The sequence below is a fragment of the Lynx rufus genome, unplaced genomic scaffold, assembly GCF_022079265.1.
Source record: "Lynx rufus isolate CCGP_SWC_20201006 ecotype Redwood Valley unplaced genomic scaffold, mLynRuf1.p SCAF_4, whole genome shotgun sequence".
Taxonomy (NCBI): Eukaryota; Metazoa; Chordata; class Mammalia; order Carnivora; family Felidae; genus Lynx; species Lynx rufus.
The window spans coordinates 139429593-139451624 of NW_025814856.1; the positions used below are offsets into that span (position 1 = coordinate 139429593).

Sequence of the window (22032 nt, forward strand, 5' to 3'; positions counted from 1 at the left end):
TGCTATAGGCTCTTCCACTTGAACTAAGCCAAAAGTGGGTGACATAAAATTGTTTATTTTTTGACATATTTGCTGACTACTACTTCCTGAAAATCAGTGAGCTACTATCTTGGTAAAACACTTAATAGGGGTAGCTTCTTCAAAGTCAGCTCTGCCTGGGCTTCAAATCAATGCTGTGCTTCCTGGCAGTAAGGATAAAAAGGAAATCGGAGTAAATTACACTGTTCTCATATTATACAAAAGAAGGCCACAAATTAGCTCTTCTGCAGAGACAAAACTTATCCTAGTAATAAACTCTAAAAAGGACTATTCAGTAAAAAAAAAAAAAAAAAGAAAGAAAGAAAGAAAGAAAGAAAACACATTTCCTTGCTGCAAATGTAAAGGATTATAGAAACAGTTCAACTCTTTTTTAAGTTGCGATTCCCAAGAAAAGAAATTACCTTAATGACTCTTCATTTGCCACCTCCAGAAACAAGCAATTTGAGTATTTCTTTTATTATGATGTATTAGAACTTCATTAATAAGGAAGCCTTCCAAGTAGGCTATCATTTTTTGAGAAAGATCACACTGTGCTAAATAATGAGATATGGGAATACATTGAACAGCTTGACTTCTGCTGACTTTTACTTAAGAGTGTGAAGTGTTTTAAATTAGACTATGTTAGTATTGATGAAACGTGCACAAGGGGGAAAAATAATTTAAAGGCTTTGTTCCATTTTGAGAGCTAGATAAATTGTATAATTTAAAAATAAATCACTGTGACCTGGCAGTAAGGAAACAACAACTCTCAAATGCTGTTGGAGAGAATGGGAATGTGGACAAGGAGGGCAATTCAGTAATAGCTATCAAATTTACAATGCGTTTATTTGTTGATCTGACTATTACGCATACAGATTAGAATTTGCCCCTAGATAAACTTGTAAAAGTATACTAAATAGATGGATAAGAGCATTCATTGCAGTATTTTTGAAATAACAGAAGACAAACATTACAAAACTAATCTGAATAGACAACAATAAGAATGATTAAATTAAATGTGCATTCATTTAACAGCACACCCCAAGCCATTAAGAAGTATAATGTAATTCTATATATATGCTGATATGGAAAGGATTCTGGGATGGATTGGTAGGTTAATATGCTAGATATAGACCTAGATTATACAGTAATCCCCCCCTTATCTCTAGGGAATATATCCCAGGACCCCCTGTGCAGAAACCACAGACATTACCAAATCCTATTCGTACTATGTTTTTTCTTATACATGCACACCTAAGATAAAGTTTATTTTATAAATTAGGCACAGTAAGAGATTAACAATGATAACTAATAATAAAATAGAACAGTTATAACTGGACTGTAATAAAAGTTACGTGAATGTGGTCTCTCCCAAAATACTTTATTGTATTGCACTTATCCTTTTTGTGATGATGTGAGATGATAAAATACCAATATGATGATATGAAGTGAGGTGAATGACATAGGCACCGTGACATAGCATTAGGCTATTGCTGACCTTCTTTCTGATGGTACGTTGGAAGGAGGATCATTTGTTTCTTGGCTGGGGTTGACCACAGGTAACTAAAACTGAGGAAAGTGAAGCTACAGATAAGGGGAACTACTATAATGTCTCCTTTGGATCATTTAAAAAGCAGAAACATCTACAAGTATAAGTAATGTAGATATACTGATATTTATATCAATTTACATATTGAAGAGCCATATGCATCTTACCCATTGGGTGCTTCTTTGGACTTCAAAGGTGAATATGTAAAGCATTGGCTTTGGCAGAGAGAGGCTCTGGTTAGGGGTGGATTGCTGGGTGCTTCTGAGTTTTTTGTTTGTTTTGTTTTTCCAATCTGGATAGCTTTCTATACAGTTTGCTTTTTCTAACCATGTACATCCAATACATTTATTTTTTTTTAAATACCAGTGAGTATTTTGAAGTAAGTCATTATTGTTGGTCTTCAGTTTTATATACTTCAAAAAACTATTAAATAATATTTTATAAAATAATAAAGCACTATTGTTGACTTTACCAATATCATGAAGCATGACAGACTCTAGCACATGACGGACTGCACTGCCAGGAAATCTACTCAAGTCAGCCATGTAATATTCTCCTCACAAACAGAGGCTGCCCCTGCAGCCATCTTCCCCATATTAAGAGTGCATCTCTAACATGTGGGGAGAATAGATCTGCTCAGTGAGGTCAGTTGGAGACATCATATCTACCTCCCTTCTGAGCAAGAACATTTGAAATCAATTATTACAATTGTTTTCCTGTTTTGTTGTAAGACAATAAACTACAAAACAAAGGCTTTTCTAAACATCCATGATTTAATGAATCTAACTTTGATTAAGAATGGAGAAAAAATTGGTTGCATATTTCCCATGGGCCCTGTATTTGAACACAGCAAACACTATTTTGGAAGCAATTTCAAAAAGAAATGATAAAATGACTGTTTTGTGCTCTTTTGGATTTTTTCAGAATTGCGACTTGTGGTGAGCCCCTCTGTGTGTCTGGATCAGAGCATACAGTTAAAGCAGAGTACTCTGAGTGACCTTTTAAAAACAGTGAAGCCACATATGTGGAAACCATGGGACTGGCAACGTGAACAGCTGTAAGCTAATCATTTTGAATTGTTCTATCCAGCATGCGTTTTTGGAGACAGCTAACAAGAGAAAACTCCTGAAGATATCTAGGGGGTATTACATGTTTGAATGATTAGGTTCTATTACATAAAATTTCAGCTATCTCTTCTTAATAAAGAACACCATCATTGATTTTCTCCTAGACTAATTCAAACCTCTCCTGCCAAAAAATAAACATTTGGGTAAATAGGACTCTTATCTGGGAAGTTACATTAATAGAAATTGAATTTGAAACCTTGACAATGTGAAACTATAAAATTTTAACTTCCATTTTGTACTCAAATGACATTGCCCTGGTCTATGAGTATGGCTGAATGATTTTTTTTCTAGTTAATATATTTTTTATGGCCCTTATGATCTAAGAAAGCAACTGCAGGGTACCAAGTTATTTAAGTTTCCTCCAGGAAAATGATTTTTCAATGTAGATAGATTATAGTGAAAAATTAAGAGATTTTCATTGTCTTATCCAAGAGACAGAATAGTTTACCTCATCTAATTTTATAATTATTAGGTAATATTTCCACAGTTAACAGTATTTATTGAAGAATCATATGCACCTCTGTTTACCTAAGACTTCAAAGGTTGAAATAGCATAGTCTGTTCATTGATTAAACTTAGATATGAAACATAGAAACATCACGCAAAAAGCAAATAGTTAAACATTTTGGTATCTTTTATGATGAAAGTATATTTGTTTCATCACAAAGTATTAGTGTTAATTTTCCTTTGTAGACTGAAGTGTTTACTTCATGCTCTGTGCTTTAAATTAATCCAGAATTATCTGTGGTGATGGTTATTGGGTAGAATCAAACTAGTGGGGAATGTATGTTGGCATATTTTGGTGACCTGTCTACTACTGAGAAATATAATAGTATCTCTTGTCAAGGAGAAGGTAGAGCAAAGGCAATCGAGGGCAGGACTGGAAAATGTCAGGTTTCACTGTTCCCTACACTATAATTTGTATCACTTTTGTAGTGATGGTACATACATGACCAATGTACATCTTTGAAATCTTTAAACCTCATTTCAGATATTTTCCTACCTTTCTTTCAAAAAAAAATTATTTTAATTAAATCTACCAGAGTGGAGAACTCTTATCAGTTTGATCTCCTCTCTCTCTCTGTACCTGTATGTGTACCTGTAGTGATGCTAATGAGCAGTGGGATTGCTGAAGGAAACCCACACATGGAAGGCTGAGGTCCAACAAAGGATAGATGAGTGTACAAAGCTTCGAGGTAATTTACAAATTACATACCCTAAGTTATGGAGCATTAGCTATGCTGTTTTATTTTTTAGGAATCAAACAACAGTCCTTGCTCCACATGAAACAATCTTTAGAGCTGAAGAACTGTCTGTGATTCTTAAAGCATATGTGTTGGTGACATCTTTAAGCCCTTTGCGTGCATTCATTCATTCAACCGGCGCGGTTTGGAATCCACCAAAGAAAAAACGCTTCACTGTCAAGGTAAAATTCCATCGAAGCTGTTATTTCATTCAAAGTATATTAAAGATAAGTAAAGTGAGTTGAACTGCCTTTCTCTGACCTTTATGATTATCAAATCCCATTGAACAAAGATTGCATCATTTTATTGCTGCAAGTGGAGATTTTCATTTAATAGGTGCAGGCTCAAAAATGAACTGGAAGCAGCTTAATTCACTAGGGATCACAAAAGTTACATCTTGTTTTCTCAATTCATCTTTTTAGTTCAATTCTTTGACCCATTACAAAGCTAATTCTCAGCTGTATTCTGTTTTCTTGACTTTCCACTTATTTAAGAAAAATATACTCATTGCAACAAATGAAAATATTACTTTTCCCTTATGTTTTTTTCTTCATTCTTAGGAAGCAAAATACCTATTTTGTCACAGTAGTCAATATGGAATATTTCCTAAGTGAAAAACAAAGCTCTCAAGTGTGCCTAAGATAGTAAGTCATGATATAAAGCATGATGAGAAAGTTTTCTGGGAAGCACTTAATAATAACTCCCCAAAAATTTAGTTATAAAAGGTAACTCAGGTTGCCTCAGTTGAAAATAAGGTCTAGCGACAACATATTGGTTTAAGAAGTTTTTTTAAGAAGTTTTTTTAAGAAAATTTTAAGAAGTTTCCAACTTTACAGAAATAATCATTCAGAGGACAGGTAAGAGGAAATAGGAAGAAATTGAAAGAACACTCAAGTGCTTTGGTTTGTATGTTCTTTCAATTTCTTCCTGTTTTCTCTTACCTGTCCTCTGAACAATTATTTCTGTAAAATCAAAAATTCCTTCAAAGAACAAATACTACATGATCCTACTTATATAACAATCTAACTTTGCAAACACGGGGCACCTGGGTGGCTCAGTCGTCTAAGCATCCAACTCTTTATTTCAGCTCAGGTCATAATCTCACGGTTTGTGAGACTGAGCCTCGCGTCCAGCTCTGTGCTAACAGAGTGGAGCCTGCTTGGGATTCTCTCCCTGCCCCCCGCCCCACCCCCCATCCTTCCTCTGCTTATGCTCTTTCTTTCTCTCTCTCTCTCAAAAATAAATAAACATTATAAAAAATAGAAATAAAATTGCCAAACTCACAAAAGCAGAGAGAAAATAGGATGGTAGTTACCAGGGGTGGGGGGAAAAGGGGAGATGAGAAAATGTTAGTCAGCTGGTACAAAGTTTCAGTTATGCAAGATCAGTATGACCTAGAGTTCCACGTATAGCATAATGCCTGCAGTTAATAAGATTTGCTAAGAGTAGATCTTATGTTAAGTGTCCTTATCGCTAAATAATACATAATATATAGGTACGTACACACATACATACATACACATGGGTGGGAGGTAAAATTTGGATGGGATAGATATGTTATGGCTTGATTGTGAGGATGGATTCATGGGTGTAGTTATCTCCAAACTCATCAGATTGAATATGTTAAATAGGTACAGCTTTTTGTATCTCAATCATAATAAAATGTTGTTGTTGTTTTTAAAAAGAATGTGCAATGCCTTTCATAGCTTCAAGAGAGTCAGAAGTAACTGAACCTGATTTTTTTCAGAATTTATCTTATATAAACTACATTGTAAATTCTGGAAAATCTTCCAATGGTGAAAAATTTTTAAATGGCTCATTTAAATATTGTCACATAAAAAAAAGGATCAGCATGATAAAAGGTGCAAATGCTATATTCCTTAGTAAAATAGATGGCTGACATTTTAGGGAAATAGTGTTGATGACTTAAGTCATAAGATACTTTACTTAAAGAACAATTATCGTAACTATATCAACATAGGTGTTTTTTAGTTAATTATGAAAAAGTAGCATCAGGGGCGCCTGGGTGGCGCAGTCGGTTAAGCGTCCGATGTCAGCCAGGTCACGATCTCACGGTCCGCGAGTTCGAGCCCCGCGTCAGGCTCTGGGCTGATGGCTCAGAGCCTGGAGCCTGTTTCCGATTCTGTGTCTCCCTGTCTCTCTGCCCTTCCCCCGTTCATGCTCCGTCTCTCTCTGTCCCAAAAAAATAAATAAACGTTGAAAAAAAAAATAAAAAAAAAAAAGTAGCATCAAATTTCGTTTGTCTTTCGCGTTATCTCCTACCAGTCTTCACAGTGGCTATTTATTTTTACCTAAGTACCTTTAATTATTTTCAGATTTCTGTTTATATTAGGTTGAATTATATGAAATTGCTAGCATGTGGCCATTCTTGACTTACAAAAAATTGCAGTTTCATATGATGCAACCTAATTTTTGGAAGTCAGGTACTGAGAGATAAAAGAATCATATCACTAAATTCGTGTCACATTCACGCATTCAACAAATGTTTACGGAGCCCAGTCCAAAATCCCTGTTCTTGTAGAATTTGCCATTAGCTATCGGTGCAAGACTCCCACATCTATTTATATAATCCATTTCATCTCTATTCCCCCTGCAATTCCTTGGGGCAGCAGTACAATGATTTAATGTGTATCTTTTTGTTTAGGTTATTGTAAAAATGCGGTTTTGTTTTGTTATGCATATATGTGCTTTTAATTTACGTAAATTGTATTGTATTAGAGATTTTTTTCTTCTAACTTTTTTATGTGAAGCACTACATATTTTCGGGAAGGAAACACCCACGTTGTTATGTGTCCACCTCCTGTGTTACTTTGCACTGATTAACTGTATTCCATGATGTATTGCGTTACACTTCACTTAACCAGCGTTCCAGTGAGAGACACCTTGATTGTTCCAACTCTCGGCTAATCCAAATAGTGCCGCAAATATACAAATTCTTGTATTAGACTCTTAATGAACCTGAATCTATTTGTTCTGGAAAACATATACCTATCATTGGACTTGCTAGGTCGTCAGCTATGGGTTCATTTGATAGAATTCAATAATGCCAGCTTACCCTCCAGAACGCCTGTGCCAGTTCCTGTGCCATTATCAGTCTTTCCATGTCCCGACAACCTGCCCAACACTTAACCTTTCCAGCTTGCAACAGGTGAAAAGTAGTATCTTACTCTCGCAAATGGCTCAATTTGTCATTGGTTAACTTTATCCTTGGTATCCTTTGTTGATCAGAAATCTTCAATTGATTCATCAAATTAAACTTTCCCTATAATTTCTGCTTTGGAGATTTAGTTCCAGAAGTTGTTTCTTATCTTTAAGTCACAGGGGTGGGCTTCTTCATTTTCTTCTATTACCTGTATAATTTTTCCAGGACATACAAATATTTTATTCAACTAGAGGTCACCTTTGATCCAGAATTTTTTTCTATATAATCAATTTTCATGGGCTAAAAACTCATCATTTCCCATAACTATAATATCACTTTTATTGTATAAGTTCCTGTTTGTATATGGAGCTGCCTCTGAGCTCTCTGTTCTGTTCCAGTTGGCCCACTTGTTTTATTATTTTGACAGTGTACATACATCTTAACACCTGGCAGGGAGGTTGCTCCTTCTACTTTTTCTTTTCAAAATCAAATTAACTATGGTATAGACATTTATTTCCTCATAAATATTTTAGCATTCAAGTATATTTTTAAGATCCTCCAGTAATTTCAATATATAATCACATAAAATTTATAGATTAATTTTTGAATAATAATAATAATATTATTATATTTGTAATATTGTCTCTTGAGTCAGATCATTTTGTTTTTCCTTTATTAGAGTTTAAAATATTTTCTCTAGAAAGATCTTGTATGTTCTTATGTTTATTTCTAGATTCCTTAGAATATTTGTTAATATGCTTTTTGACATTGTATTGTGTAGTTGGTTATTGCTAGGATAGAGAAATACTATTTTTGAAGTTGAACTTGTATTTGGTAAACTTGTGTCAATAATTTTATCATCAGTATCATTAGGTTTGAGTTTTTAAGGCAGATGATTATTTTATCTGCAAATAAAGTCATGTTAATTTCCTTTTTAAAAAATAATTTTTTTAAGGTTTATTTTTGAGAGGGAGACAGAGTGTGAGAAAGGGAGGGCCAGAAACAGAGGGACACACAGAATCCGAAGCAGGCTCCAATCTCTGAGCTGTCAGCACAGAGCCAGATGCAGGGCTCAAACTCACAAACCTCGAGATCATAACCTAAACTGAAGTCGGACACTTAACCGACTGAGCCACCCAGCTGCTCCTTAATCTCCTTTTTAATTCTTATATATCTTTTTCTTTCTTTCCCTTTACTAATTTTGGTCAGAACCTCCAGTACTTTCTTTAAGGGTAGAAATGAGAGTTAAGTGTTCTCAAATTGTTCTTCATCTTAAAAGGAGTGTAGCTGAAGCTTCTCTATTAAGTAAAATGCTTGCAGTAGGTTTTGGTCTTTAATTTTTATAATTCCTGCCAAAGTAGGGAGGATAATATAAATAACCACAAAGTATCCATCAGTGTGTTACAACGATTGCAATATATGGATAATTTTGTTTCATCTGCACCCTCTCCACTCCCCTTCCCAGACAACAGTTTATTTTGAAACAAATCCCAGACATCACATGATTTCCTTTGTAAACCTTTTTAGAGCGTAATTTTGAGAGAGACGGATTTATAAACTTTACAAAGTTAAATAAGTTCCCTTTTGTTTTTAGTTAGCTAGGAGTCTTCACCATAAAACGATTTTGAACTTTATAAATGCTTTTTCCTGCATTAATAAAATTATATGATTTTTTCCTCCTCAGGTTTATTTTTGTGGTATATTACATCGCTAGATTTTCTTTTAATAAAACCTCCTTGCATCACTGAGATGAAACCTATGTGATTATTTGGGACTATTTTGCAATAATGTGTTGGATTTGTTTAGTTACGATTTTTATATCTATGTTCATAAATGATATGGACCTATAATTGTATTTTCTTATATTTCTCTTACCTGGTGTTTAGAGTTGAGATTACTGGATAAAATAGGACTAGATAACTTTCACTCTTTTTCAATTTTTTTGGAACAACTCGTGTAAGATAGGAATTAGCTCTCCAGATTGCTTAACGACATCCTCCCTTATTTGTTTCTCTCCTTACTGAGTGTTTCCAATTTGGGCCTGAAGTCTTTACTCCTTAATTCTGGAAAATGTGTTTTCATCATTGCTTGAAAAATTTTTGCTCACTGTTTTTTCTTCCTTTCTTCTGTTGTCCAGATTTTGACCCCTTCATTTCATGTGGAGAAACCCCTTAAGAAGTATGCATATTTTTACTTACACCAATTTATTTCTTATTTTACTTCCTCTTGATTCTTTATCATTTCTTTTTCACATTTGCTTTTGCTCCTGTCTTCCTTGAATATATTATTTCCTTGAGTATATTAATCATGCTTTTTAAAAATTCCTAGTCCATTAGTTTTAGAAGTCACTGTTGTATCCATTGCACCACAGGGTCCTGAGTCTATTATTAGTTTTAGTAGCAATGTATGTGTCTTTTACTTTGTTGCCTTACTTTTACTTTGCTTGCCCCCTACTGGAGGTAGCTGTACTTTTCATGTGTCCCTGTTTTGTTCTTTGAGCTGAAGTGCTCCTGCAGATACTCTGTGTTCCAACGGGTCTGCTCTTTGGGGAAGGTCAGTCCTGTAGGTGTCCCCAAGGAGATGGCACAGAATGAGTTCCAGGTGTCACAAAAACCACTTTCAATCAATTCTCTCTGCTGCCACTCTTGCAGGTGGTTTCTCTGGTCAGAATTTTACTCCCTAAACCCTTAGGAAGTAAATAAAGCCTTGGGAGGAAGCACTTCTCTCCATTATAATCCATCAGACTTGAGGTTTGAGAGACAATAGAGTGGAGGAGTGAATATGAGATGTGTTACAATCTCACACTTCTCATCAAGTCTTCACCTGAGCAGGACATAATCACCCGAGAATTAAGCAGCCTGAGTCCTGGGGTGGATTTTACAGGGGATCACAGGGGAGAGGCAGGAGGAAAACAAAAATACTTTCCTCCATTCTGTCCCCTCAAAGAAGCCTCTGGCACCCACCCTCCCCACACTCCAGTCATCCTGACCATTGCCACCACTGGACAGACCAGTTCAAAACGGCTTGCACAATCCCCTTCACACAGATTTTTATTATTTGTCCTTTTGAAGTATCCCCCCCTTTTTTTTCTTTATTTAAGCATCACTTCTCCTAGCCCCAGTAGAAATGACTGGTAGAAATAAAACACTTTTTACGTACAGTAATCTCCCCTTACCCGCAATTTTGCTTTTCGCAATTTCTGTTCCCCGCCACCAAAGGCTTCTGGAAGCAGATGATCCTCCTTCTGATGAATCAGCAGAAGGGCAATAGTAGCCTAACCCTACGTCACGTGCCTATGTCATTCACCTCACCTCCTCCCTCACAAGCATTTTATCATCTCACATCATCACAAGAAGCAAGGTGAGTACAGCACAAGAAGACATTTTGAGAGAGAGAGAGAGAGAGAGAGAGAGACAGAGAGAGAGAGATCACATTCACATAACTTTTAATACAGCCCATTGTTACAACTGTTCTACTTTATTATTAGTTACTGTTGTTAATCTCTTACTGTGCCTAATTTATAAATTAAACTTTATCTTAGGTGTGTATGTGTAAGAAAAAACCAGTACATACAGAGTTCAATAGTATCCGTGGTTTCAAGCATCCACGGGGGGTCTTGAAACAGACCCCCCCTGTGGATAACGGGAGACTACTGTATTTCTTGAGGGTAAAGCACGAGAAAAGAAAGCTCTTTGTGATTTGGTTCTCTTTAGATTTTCATGCTTTATTCACTAGTTTGTTTCTTATTCATATCCTTGTCGCGTTTGCAGGACAGAGGCAAGCAGTAGATGTAGCACTGGAAAGCATGCAGTTCTTGTCATTTTTATCCTCTCCTTGGAATTTGTCTTTTCAAGATCTTGCCTGATTACTCTGGACAATACCGTTATCAGCTCTCACAGGGAGGTAGTACAGCTTCCTGGGTTAACGTTCCAGAGAGCGATTACTTCCTTACGAGGTCAAAGTTATACAGGATGCTATGGCTAGATTTCTGAAAACAAGGGAGTGTCTATTTACCCTTCAAGTGAAGTGCTTGTTGCTTCAGCTAAAACAAATAGATTTTACTTATCTGTTAAATCACTTGACCATCCTCCAAAACTGCTTCCTCCTGATAGTTTTAGATGTGAAAAATATGCGGAAACGGTTCTCAATGCTAATGTGGAAGACAGGACCAAGATCCACTCTGAAGCCTGACTATGTGACATCAAAGTTTTACTGGCTTTAAATTCTGTGGAAACACAATTGTGTGTGTGTGTGTGTGTGTGGGTGTGGGTGTGTGTGTGTGTGTGTGTACTGAGTCCTTGACTCAAAGGCTGAATTACTTAGTTAAATCAGTCGTGATTTATGCACTGTGCAGTGAGGCAAACCTACTAAACCGGTTATCAGTGGCCACTTATAGAATATTCTGGCAGTTAGTGGAAGTATGAAAGTAATAACAGCTATAACCATGAGCTCATTTATTTCCAATTAGGTTTGCTGCTGAGATATTTTACCTGCCAAAGCTTTAGGGAGACTTGAAAAATATCAAGAAATGCAAATTTGAGAAATAATGAAAAATAGATACTTTGTAAATTTTTTTCTAAGATCTCCTTCTATACAATAAAAACAACTTAAAATGTAAGTGTTAAGTGTTTCCAAAGGATGTTCAAATTTAAAACTGAGGGGAAGAGGGGCCCCTGGGTGGCTCAGTTGGTTGAACGTGCAGTTCTGGATTTCGGCTCAGGTTGTGATCCCCGGGTGGTGAAATCAAGCTCCTTGTCGGGCTCCACACTGAGCGATGAGCCTGTTAGGATTCTAGCTTTCCCTATCCTTCTGCCCCTATCCCCCACTTCCTCTCTCTCTTGCTCACTCGCTCGCTGTCTCTCAAAAAAAAAGTGAGGGGAACATAGAAAACAGGAAAGAAAATCAATAGCAAATGTAACATTTGTTTACTATATCCTTTGATTCCGTTTTAAAACAAGCATTTAGAGGTGCCTGGGTCTGGGTGGCTTAGTCAGTTGAGTGTGTGACTCATGATTTCAACTCAGGTCATGATCCCAGGGTCCTGAGACTGAGCCCCCTGCGTTGGGCAGCACTGGGCGTGGAGCCTGCTTAAGATTCTCTCTCTGTCTCTTCCTCCTCCCCCTCCACCCCACACTTGCACGTGCTCACTCTTTCTCTCTTAAAAAAATAAGTTGCTGCTAAAGCAGTGTCAATTTTCTTGGTGAATATAATAAATCCAATTTTAAGCCATATTTTATTCAACAACTTCTTCCCTTAAAATGCTTTCAATTCAATTACAAAACCCTCCAGTTTTATCCATGAATTCATGACTGGAACTCTTACATGAACATTCTAACTGTAAATTTTGGTCAAATGGGCCCATGGCTGTCTTTATGCACAGGTCATATAGATTAACGGCAAGAAATGTCATAAATTTAAATTTGGCTCTTACAGTAAAAAGTCACGATTTATCCCTTTATCCATTCTAGTTATCCAGCAGAGAGGAAGCTCTCATATCTGTAACTTCTTTATGACGTCTGGAGATTCTTTATACCTGTGATCAGAACAGACTGCTTTGACGAAAATGTATTGCTACAGTGATTTGTGACTTCCAGCAGGAAGACTTGTCAAAAGTCTTATTTTGTCTAGTTGAGACATAACTTAAATGAACTCATTGTTTGATCAGCCATCTTACATTTAAAGACGTTCATTTGTTGATATTTGGTAGTCAAAGTTAGATGAAGATAATTCCTTGAATATAATCAGCTCTTGATAAATGTGTTTTGGATTGAATTCAATTGAGGATCATTTCAACCATTTTTTTAAGAAGTAAAACTGTATTTGGAGATGATATGTTCTTTTTAGTTGAAGTATAATTGACATACAGTACCTTCTTAGTTTCAGGTAAATATCCTAGTGATTCAGTATTTTTATACCTTATGAAATGACCCCCATGATAAGTCTAGTTACTACCATTTAAAATTTTTTAACTGTGTGAAGAAATGCCCAAATCTATTTCATCCCTAACCAGTCTAATTTAGCTCATCTATGCTTCAATGGTCTTCCAGTGGCTTTCTGGCAAATGCCTTGGACAGATGTCATAATTTGAATTTCTGGACAGTGCTACTCTGATAGAAAGGGGAAAACATGGGATAATGTGGGCTTTTCTTAAGTCAGTATCTATCTGTAAGACTCATCTCCAAAAGAAACCCAAGTTAAAGCAACATCCTGCCCAGGCTGCAGCTCTAAATCACCAGCTCTCCCACCACTGGGGCTTTCTGGGGACCATTCTTCCATCTCCAGTGCCTGCCCCTGCCTCTCACATCCGTGCAGTCAGCAAATGTACACAGAGGAGAGCGAACTCTGGCAAAGCAGGGATGTTGTTATTTACAAAGACCCTTTTTAAAGAATGCATATATCTCTTACTCAGGTTTGGAGACATCACACAGTTGCAGGGGATGAAGTTAGCCTCATTTGTCATCAGTATTTATGCAGTGCCTTTCATAATGTTGGATGAGATTGCTCATATATTCCCCGGGGTAAAAATGAGTAATGTCTCTGGATGCAGGTTAAAGTTACAGTATGGTTTTTCAACCTTAGGAAGTGTTCTTCTTCTGATCTTCATTTTACATCTAAAACTGCAGACTGTGGAACTGACCTTGTAAAAGACTTTTTTACTGAGCATCTGGCCCTTCTGCAGGCCCCGGAGATTTATGTCAGCTTGTAGAAAGAATGTGAATAAAAGGCTGGTCTCAGGAGTTTGTAAAATGAATTGATGTATTACTTCATCTACTCTTATTTGGATTAAATTTAAAAACTGCATCAGGGTGGTCATCTTAAAGCATGATTTTATACAAATAAAAATTATTGATAACAAGCACAAAATTAAATAAGCATGTGGCTAAAGCTGACATAATAAAAACCAAATAACAATTATAAAATAAAAACATATCTAATCAGCCCACTTTGGTGTTCATATTATTTCAGGTCTATAATTGCTCTAGAAAAAGAATGGTTGTTTTGCAACTGCACATGATTTTAAAATAATTTTGTTATTTTGCATTGGTACTGTTGATGGCAAAATTGTCTCTTATTTTGAAAAATTTCATTCACTCATTCATTTCATTCATTCACTCCCAGCTTTGTTGCATAAAAGGTTTGTCAGGTAATTATGTACATTCATTAATTCTTAATACTGCATCTGAATTATTATCCTAAATAGGAAGATAATTATTCATTAATCATAGTCATGTTTATTTGATCAAAAATTATCATTTCAACACATGACCATAAGCTTCAGAACAGCATGCAACGTTCTGTATTCTGAGAGCCTCAGAAAATGCCTGTAAACATGGAAGGCACTCAAAAAATGTTTATCAATGAATGGTTATCTATCATTATTATTTTTATTATGGGGTACTTCATTAATTGTAACGTACAAAAAACCTCTCATTTGGGGAAAATAGATTTAAGAGTAGGTTCTGCAACAAAAGATGAATATGATGAATTTACCTATCACATCTTTGTTAATTCAGATATATATTTTCAGAACTAGTTCAGTGAACTAATTAATTTATGCAAATTAAAATTAACTAGTATTTATGCATTATATATTATATTATATTACATTATAATTAATTATACATATACATAATTAATATATATTTTATATATACATTATATTATATGTAATATAATAATTACTTCAGTGTGAAATCAGGGGAAGTAAATGAATGCCTTCGGAATGGTTGAAAGATAGAAAAGGGAGTTTCTCAGTGGCATTTGGATGTTAGGATGTGTATTTCCCTATTATGCTTCTCTTCACTGGTTTTGTTCAAAACCTGCTTCTCTCTGGCGCCATCTAGTGGATACCTGTGCGAGGATGAGGAAGGGGTCCAACGGAGGACTTGCAAAGAGCTTCTGTTTCTCCAAACTGGAGCCTAGGAAGTGTATGGCGTATGGACGTCATAGAAACTCTTATCAATTAATGCAGGCTCGTCCAGCAGGGAAGTGTCGCTCTGATTTGTTACACGTCGCCAATCATAAGTTTATAAAATAAACAAATGTTTAGAGCAAAAAATGAACATGGAAAAAGCATATAAGCAATGTTTCAAATACTTTAAGCATCCATAGAGAACAGCACCCTCTTAATTTCAATTTTTGAGTTTCTCATTACTTCCTTAATAGATGAACTGGCAAAGCCAGAAAGATGTTCAAAGACAGCGCAACTGTAATCCCCCTCCCTTATTACTCTCCATCAATAAAGAATGGTAAGATGGAGCTTTGGTTAATGGACCCGTGAGTTAAGGCAAAACTCCCTGCAATCTTCCTGAATTTTTCCACTTCTGTGTAGGTACCTAGAGAGTTAAAATTGATTTTATAAATCTTGATTCCTATATTTTTACAAGACGCACCTGAGTGTTCCATCACTGTGGTAATGATAAATATCTTCTGAGGACAGGAAAATATGTTGGGAGAAAAAAATCAGATAAAGTCAGCAAAGAATCAAGAGAACAAAAACAAAGAAGAAAAATTTATTGGCCTAAGTATGTTTAAAATCCTTGAACGAAGAGATTATGTTTATTTTTTATTTAAAAAGGAAATAAACCTTTAGTGCCTGACATGATACCTAGTGCTTAGAAGACAGGGGAAGAGAAACGGCTTGGAATGGAGACACCACTCATCAAATTGCTGAAAAAATAATCAGATATAAAAATAACCCCTTTGTCAAGTGTTTTGTGAATGTGACGCAATACCAGAGAAGGCAATAGCAATAAGTATCTCAAACAATTAATGACTTTCATGCTTAAGTTTATTATAAAATATGTACCCAATGGAGAACACAGATGATATTTATATTTTTACTTTGGTTATTGAAACAAAATAATTTTCTACCAGTACGTTTCGAAGCTTATTACATGTCTGCCATTTTAAACGTTTCTATTAACAATTTCCTTTATTCTTTGAGATCTATCTCAAAGCCAGTGACAAATTGTAAATATAAAATATCCCCAAATGTGCCAACTAGGTAAAACTGATTTGTCTGCTAAAAGAAGACAGACTTTTGCTCCCTTCAGGAGAAAATCTGACTTGCATTTGTCTTATGTGATTTATGCACTGTAAGTTTAAAATGATATACAGCCTTTTCCCTCCCATATATTAAAAGGTGGTTTCAAATTTGAAAGAAAGAGCAGTCTTTTGTCACTGAGGAAACTAGCATGGCTATGAGATGAAGAAAAACAAGAATACTGTATTGCCCCCAAGTGATCTTTTTAGATATTGCACTAATAGCCTGAGCTGTCCAACAGTGAAAGAAAAAAGGACAAAAACGCTTAGACACTTTGGCCCTTTTCTTTCATCAGATTATACACATTTATTTTTAAAACATGATTTGGTAATCCATGCTTAGTGCTAAGTAGAGATTCTGAACGATGGTACATTTTCAGTGCCATTTGAATTGCCTACCCCACAAAATTACTTGGAATGCTTTCAGCATTTGTCAGTCATTGGACATTGTTTTTCCATTTAAGCCAATTTTGTGATACATAGGTTCTTTTTAATTACCGTAAAGTTAGCATTAGCATTTTAGACTTAGTATCTGAAAATGCATTCCATTAACCATTATCTTTGGTGTGTGCTTCTATTTGATTTCAACCTGAACCTCAAAGCGTTGGTTAATGCAAATTCCTTTGAATTATGTAAATGACCTAATATTGTGATGTGAAACTGAAAATTTGTCTTCCATTTTTCTGAGTGCTACTAAGACAGATAAAGATGAATTATTTATCAGAATTGTGCACACACACCTCATGCTGCATTTTTTTTAATTTTTTAACGTTTATTTATTTTTGAGACAGAGAGAGACAGAGCATGAATGGGGGAGGGTCAGAGAGAGGGAGACACAGAATCCGAAACAGGCTCCAGGCTCTGAGCTGTCAGCACAGAGCCCGATGCGGGGCTCGAACTCACGGACCGCGAGATCATGACCTGAGCCGAGGTCGGCCGCTTAACCGACTGAGCCACCCAGGGGCCCCCCTCAGGCTGCATTCTATATCGACTACATTATACGGGTAGATGTCCTCGCTTTTGTTAGTTCTGTCTCTCTGGAGCATCAGCCTGATTCACTCATCCCCTGACTTCCCTCTTTACTGATAGGAAGCATCCTCATACCCACCACTCTGTCCTCTCAGTCTCATAACAGCTTGTCCTCTTGTCCCCCTGTCATACTCATGAAAGCCGTTCTTAGGAGCTCTATGAAGCAGGTCTTTAAAATTTGGAGCAAGGGACTGCAAATGGGAAAGGACATCACAGGTGTCCCTGTATGTTTATGTATCCAGGTACAGTGTGACTTCCTCTCTAAACCAGCTTCCCCATGCCTGGAGCCTAGTCTTCCAGAATCCAATAGTTCCGAGTACCACAGCTTTCACTCCCTGTTTTAAAAAACACTGTACCAAAATGATTTCTACCAGAAATTTTATGCCTGAACGTATTTGAAAGGTACGAGAATTTTCCCATGTGCTTGATTACCCAAATCATCCACATAAAGAACATGTACTCAAGTGACAAAGAGTGAAATTATTACTCTAAATTCCAAAGTCACACAAGAAAAACAGTACGCTAAGGAAATATATTACGTTTCCATGCTTTCTGTGAGTGACTGTCAAAATGAAAAGAGATGTGATTGCAAAATATGAATAGGACAAGAATGACATCTTTTCAATCTGAGTGGTAAGCAAATATCTGGTTGCACTTTTACTCTAAAGGAAAAAGTCATAAATCACTAACACTGGATCTATAGTGCTGGATCTATAGGACTAAAAAGAAAATCCCAAGGCATGATGACCTCTAGGGGCCTGGGAATGAATGTTCACTAACAGCGTTCTTGTACCAACTGTATGACATCAGGCAAGTCTTTCAGTCTTTCCAAACCACTTTCTCTATCTATAAAATAGGAACATCTTCCAATGAGTTAAATGAGGTTTTTCATGTCTTCTACTAATATTTACCGGGGACTTCTCATATGCTAGACATTGTGTTAATTAAGCTTCATTGATATAGTAATAACCAAGACAAAGTTCCTGCTTTCATGGAGTTTATCCTTGTATGGAATGGTAGATGAAATACAGATAAAGAACTAGTTATACACATATGAACAAATATAGATAATGATGGATTTTTAATGTAGCTAAGAATGAAATGAGTAAGAGTGATGCGTACACAGTAACTGGTTTACCCACTTTGAGAATGGTAGAAAGATTTCCCTGACTAGGTGACATTTGGGCTGTAATTCATTGATAAGACTAAGTCAGTGAAGCGTCCGACTTTGGCTCAGGTCACGATCTCATGGTTCGTAGGTTTGAGCCCTGCATTGTGCTCTGTGCTGACAGCTCAGAGCCTAAAGACTGCTTTGGATTCTGTGTCTCCTTCTCTCTCTGCCCCTCTCCTGCTTGTCCTTGTTTCTCTCTGTCTCTCAAAAATAAATAAGTGCTAAAAAAAATTTTTTTTAAAAAGACCAAGTGGCATTTGAAGAACTGGTGATGAAACGTTGCTGGCAAGTGGAGAATTCCATGTCTTGAGATAGGAAGATCTTGGCACATGCACAGAACATCACAGGCACTGAAAGTGTGTTATGTTGAACAAAAGAAGAGTGGTAGTGAGGAGGTAGGAGAGAAAGGTAAGAGCCAAATCATGCAACACTTATAGGCAAAGTAAAGAATTTGAACTTTTTTCCTAGGGGCAAAGGGATGCCACTGAAAAATGGTGAGCAGGGGAATGTCATACTCTCATTTACCTTTTCAAGCCCGCTCTGCTGCTGCGTGGAGATCACATTGAAGAGGATTATGAGCACAGGTGGAGAAATCAATTGCAAGGCTATTTGGGTGTCAGAGTAAAAAGCTTGGTGACTTGGACTAGTTGGTGAGATTGTGGTCTACAGAAGGAGAGAAGTCTCTACCTGTTCGAGGTAGAAACAAACGTTGGTGATGAGTTGAGAAAGAGGATAGAGATGGCTCAAAGATCACGCTGTAGGCAATATTTGAATGGTGGTGTCATTTCCTGAGCTAGATCAGATGGAAAGGATGGAGGAGTGAGGAAGTGTGAGGAAGTGGAGAGGGAGATGGGATCCTGATCTCACAGCTGCTTACCCATGTGGGGGTTCCACCCATCTGCCTGGTTCTTAGGTCTCCTTGGCTCCATACCCTGCCTGAGGGCCCTACGCAGAAAAATTCTCGCCTTGGGAATTTGGTGTTTCTTTACTCATTCACTTCCTCCTCTTGTTTTTTTTCTCCCCATTCCCTTCTCCCTCCTGCTATTTCCAACAGAGGTATCCTATCCCTTGTTGCTTGCACTTCCTAATGTGACAAGGCACGTCCCCTGTGTCCAGATTCCCATCATTGTAAAAACAGCCTGGGCAGAAGTGCCTGCTCTCGACACCATAGGTTCAAGGGTTATTTTCAAATAGATGGGGCCTCAAATCATAAGTAGAATCCTCAAATGATGCCCTTGAGGTTCACAGGGTTGTCAGCTCTGGTATATTCAGGCAAGAAGGTGAGAAGAGAAGGCTTAGGAATCTGTCCGCCGAAAGGGTGAAATTTATTCAGTGTTGGGGATGGAAGTCAGAGTGAAGTTGGAGGCATTTGAAGTGGAGAAGCCAAACCAGAAGCAGCAGGCATTACACTACACTCTAAGCACTGAATATAAAACAACATGAAGTTCTTAGATCCCCTTCTTTCTCATGTGGGAGATTTAGGAGGGATGCAGAATCCATGCCAAAATGAGAGGAAAGTAAGACACAGTGTGAACAAATAAACAAGCAAAAAAGCAAATTTAAGTAGTTAGCTTTTGCACCATAATAAATCACCCCCAAACTTAGTGACTTCAAATGACAAATATTTATTTATTATTCTCCTTATCCTGTTTGGTTAGCTGGGCAAGCCCTGCCGATTTCTGTGGCTCGGTTGAGGCTGGATGGTCTAGCTTGGTCTCACTCACATGCCTGGCTGTTGGCCTGGCATTAGCTAGGATCATGGAGATGACGTGGCCATGTGTTTCTCATCACCAGGCTACCCAGTGTTCTTTCATATGGTGGGAGTGTCAGGGTCCCCAAGAATAGCCAGTGAGCAAGCCCCGAAGGCCAAGTTCTCTTCAAGCTTTTGTTTGTGTAGTGGGCTGAAGCGTTGCTCCCCGAAAGATATATCTATGTCCTAACCCCAAGAACCCGTGAATGTGACCTGATTTGGAAAAAAGGTTCTTGGCAGATATAATTAAGTTAAGGATTTCAGAATGAGATCATCCTGGATTATCCAAGTGAGCCTTAAATCCAATGACATGTGTCCTTATATGAGAAAGGCAAAAGGATATTTGGTACAGGCAGAAGAGGAGAGAGTCATGTGAAAATGGAGCAAAGATTATAGTTATACACCGTCAGGCCAAGGAAAGCCTACAGCCACCAGAAGGGAAGGAACAAGGGATGCATTGTCCTCCAGATCCCTAAGAAGGAATGTGGCTCTGCTAACACCTTGATTTTAGACTTTTGGCCTCCATAGCCATGAGATAATAAATTTCTACTGTTTTAAATCACCAGGTTTGAAGTAATTTATTACAGTAGCCTCAGGAAATTAAAACAGTTTGCATTGCATTTACTGATGTTTCATTGACAAAAGAGCTTCACAGGGCTAAACCAAGACTCAAGAAATGAGGAAAGAGATTCCACCTCTGAATGGGAGGAGGTGTGGTGGAGGGGTTGAATACAGAGGTTGGAAGAATTTGTGGCCAGTTTTTCCAAATTGCCACACCACTGTAAAGAAAGATTTTCACATTGGAGCAGATTGTCAGTAGGTTTCATGGGATGGGATTTCTTTAGACTAGAGAACAAGGAAGTTTTTAAATTAGGGGCAGGAGAGGGGCACCTGGGTGGCTCAGTTGGTTAAGTGTCTGACTCTTGATTTTAGCTCTTGCGGTTTATGAGTTTGAGTCCCGCGTCGGGCTCTGTACTGTCAGTGCAGAGCCTGCTTGGGATTCTCTCTCCCTCTCTCTCTCTCTCTCTCTCTGCCCCTCCCCTGCTCACTCCACCTTCCCCCCCAAAATAAGTAAATAAACTTTTTAAAAAAAATTAGGGACAGAAGACAGCAAAAGAGAGAAAGGGAAGAGTATTTAATCCGATGACTTCTCTACTCCTTGATGAGAACGAAGCTTCTAATAGTTGTGTGTTCCTCATCGAGTAACATGGAAAAACAATATCTCTCCCCATAAAAAAATTGGTGGGGAATCAATGTGTTTAATTTGTATCTCATTGTATATGTTATATTTTCATGTTTAATCATGGAGTCAAAAACAACTCAAAGGAGAAGCAGTGTTGACTATTTAATAATTGTTCATACTCAATTCAGCTCACTTATATTCCACAGTTGTTTAAAGGATACCTGTGTGCTGGGCAATGTGGAGAAGGACTCAAAAGAGAAATGTTGGTTGTTGCTTTCAGGGAACCCTCCAGTTGGGGAGAGGGAGGGAGAAAGACATTTATAAATAACTTTAATACCGAGCGGAGTGCAATAAATGGCTGAGTTGCTGGGACAGTAGGAGAGGAGGAGAAAATTACTCAGCTGTAGGAAAGTGAGGTAGGTTTCATAAAATAGGTGGCATTTTAGCTGAGCTTGGAAAAATGAGTAGTGTGTCTTTAGAAATGGAGAAGGGATATTTGCATTTTCTTTGGACAGACATCATGAAGCATAGGAACATAGGTTATAGTCTCAGAAGTATGAGCTGCCTTATTTATTTGGCTAGAATGTGTATATATTTCAGGGTGGGAAAAATCCTAGGGTAGCCTACAGTGGGAGGGTTGGAGACAAAGAAAGGGAAAAAGACATCGGGTTTGTGGAGTAGGGGAAACCAGCAAAGGTATGTTAGAGTCAGATCTGGAAGAGCTGGGATTTCATGCACTGTAAAATGTAAAAT

At 37.3% G+C, this 22032-nt stretch overlaps 1 protein-coding gene across 1 annotated transcript in view; it reads left to right on the forward strand.

Moving 5' to 3' along the window:
* Positions 1-22032, forward strand: part of CPED1 (cadherin like and PC-esterase domain containing 1) — a 270984-nt gene that overhangs the window by 94254 nt on the left and 154698 nt on the right. The window contains exons 5-6 of the mRNA XM_047097404.1: positions 2492-2624; positions 3952-4120. Of these exons, the coding sequence (XP_046953360.1) occupies positions 2492-2624; positions 3952-4120 (302 nt within the window). The remainder of the gene's footprint in view (positions 1-2491; positions 2625-3951; positions 4121-22032) is intronic.